The following is a 1,597-nucleotide window of genomic DNA, read 5'->3' as shown; positions in this document are numbered from 1 at the left end:
GCATCGAGGGCGGCGCGTCGCACGAGTTCCAGCTGCCGGCGGACATCGGCGAGGACAGGCTGCTGCTGTGCCCTCAGGGACACTTCGCGGCCAACGTGGAGACGCTACACGGGGAGCAAACTTCGTGCCCCGAGTGTGGGGAGAAGCTCAGCGAGACCAAAGGCATCGAGGTGGGGCACACGTTTTACCTGGGCACCAAGTACTCCTCGGTCGCCAACGCCGTGTTCTCCTCGGCCGAGAACAAGCCGCAGCTGGCGGAAATGGGCTGCTACGGCCTGGGCGTCACCCGCATCCTGGCGGCCTCCATCGAGGTGCTCTCCACCGAGGACAGCATCCGCTGGCCCAGCCTCATCGCGCCCTACCAGCTCTGCTTCATCCCGCCCAAGAGGGGCAGCAGGGAGGAGGAGGAGGGAGCGGCGCTGCTGGAGCGGGTGTACGATGAGCTGGCCCAGGCGCTGCCCCAGCTCGCCGGCGACGCGGTGCTGGACGACCGGAGCCAGCTGACCATCGGCAAGAGGCTGAAGGATGCCCAGAGGCTGGGCTACCCCTACGTGGTGGTGGCTGGGAAGAGGGTCTGCGAGGACCCCCCGGTCTTTGAGGTTTGGGATCAGAATGCCGGCGAGGTTTTGTTCCTCACCAAAGAAGGGGTCATAGAGCTGCTGAGTAAAGTGCAAGTCCCGTGAATGGTTCCTCTCTGAATCTGTCATGTCTGCTGCAGTGAGTTCATCTGAGCAGCCCTGGCGATGGCTCTGGGTGAGCAGAGGCAAATCCAGCCACAGTGCACCAGATGCTGAGGTTGAGCTGGAATCAGCACACATTCCACCACAGGGCTGGGGACGTTCCTCCCTCTGGGTACGGGTCCCTGGAAGCTGCTTTTTCCAGCCCTTGTAGCCTCGAGTGGCTGTGGGAGCACTGGCAGGGCCATCCCCTCACGGCCTGGCAGGGCCAGACTGGCCATGGCCTCTGTCAGGAGCGCAGGACAGCCAAAACTGCCCAGGGCACAGGAGGGCTGCCCCGTTCTCAGCATGAAGGATTCTAGGAGAGACAAAGGAAGGCGACTTTCCTCTGTTTGCATCTCTTTGGCAACACCCAGGGCCCATGAAGGTGGAAGCTTGCCGTGGCAGGGCTCCTGTGAGGAACTGCTTGGTGCCATCCCAGCAGCACTGACGGGACAGGGAGCTGCTTGGAGGGGTCACCCCACCCTGTGCCACAGCTCCTCAGTCTGAGATCTAGAGATCATGAGCAATACTGCAATAAAATCACTGAATCATTTAGCTTGGAAAAGGCCTTTAAGATCATTGAGTCCATTAACCTGAGCTGCCAAGGCCACCACTAACCCGTGTCCCCAGGTGCCATACCCACTGCCCCTTAAACCTCTCCAGGGATGGTGACTCCATCACTTCCCTGAGCTGTTCCAATGCCTCACAACCCTTCTGATGGAAGAACTTTTTCCTAATATCCCTGCTGGGCGGGGGGGGCGCGGTGGGTCGAAAGGAGAGGGGCCGGGGCTGATACCAGCGCCGATACCGGTGCCGGTGGGATGCCGGGGCCGCTCGGAAGGAGCGGGACTGCGATTGAGGCGGGGGAAGGTGGGATG

At 61.7% G+C, this 1,597-nt stretch overlaps 1 protein-coding gene across 1 annotated transcript; it reads left to right on the top strand.

The window, feature by feature from the left end:
- Window positions 1–2: 2 nt before the first annotated feature.
- On the top strand, window positions 3–1,273 carry PARS2 (prolyl-tRNA synthetase 2, mitochondrial; the record flags this gene model as incomplete). Its single annotated transcript, XM_031058546.1, has 1 exon — window positions 3–1,273. A coding segment is annotated over one exon (681 nt), but the record flags the coding sequence as incomplete, so codon positions are not given.
- Window positions 1,274–1,597: the final 324 nt, after the last annotated feature.

The sequence above is a fragment of the Geospiza fortis genome, unplaced genomic scaffold (genome assembly GCF_000277835.1).
Source record: "Geospiza fortis unplaced genomic scaffold, GeoFor_1.0 scaffold396, whole genome shotgun sequence".
In the NCBI taxonomy this organism is placed as follows: Eukaryota; Metazoa; Chordata; class Aves; order Passeriformes; family Thraupidae; genus Geospiza; species Geospiza fortis.
The sequence above is the reverse complement of the archived record's forward strand: the minus strand, read 5'-3'. Positions and strand labels throughout refer to the sequence as shown.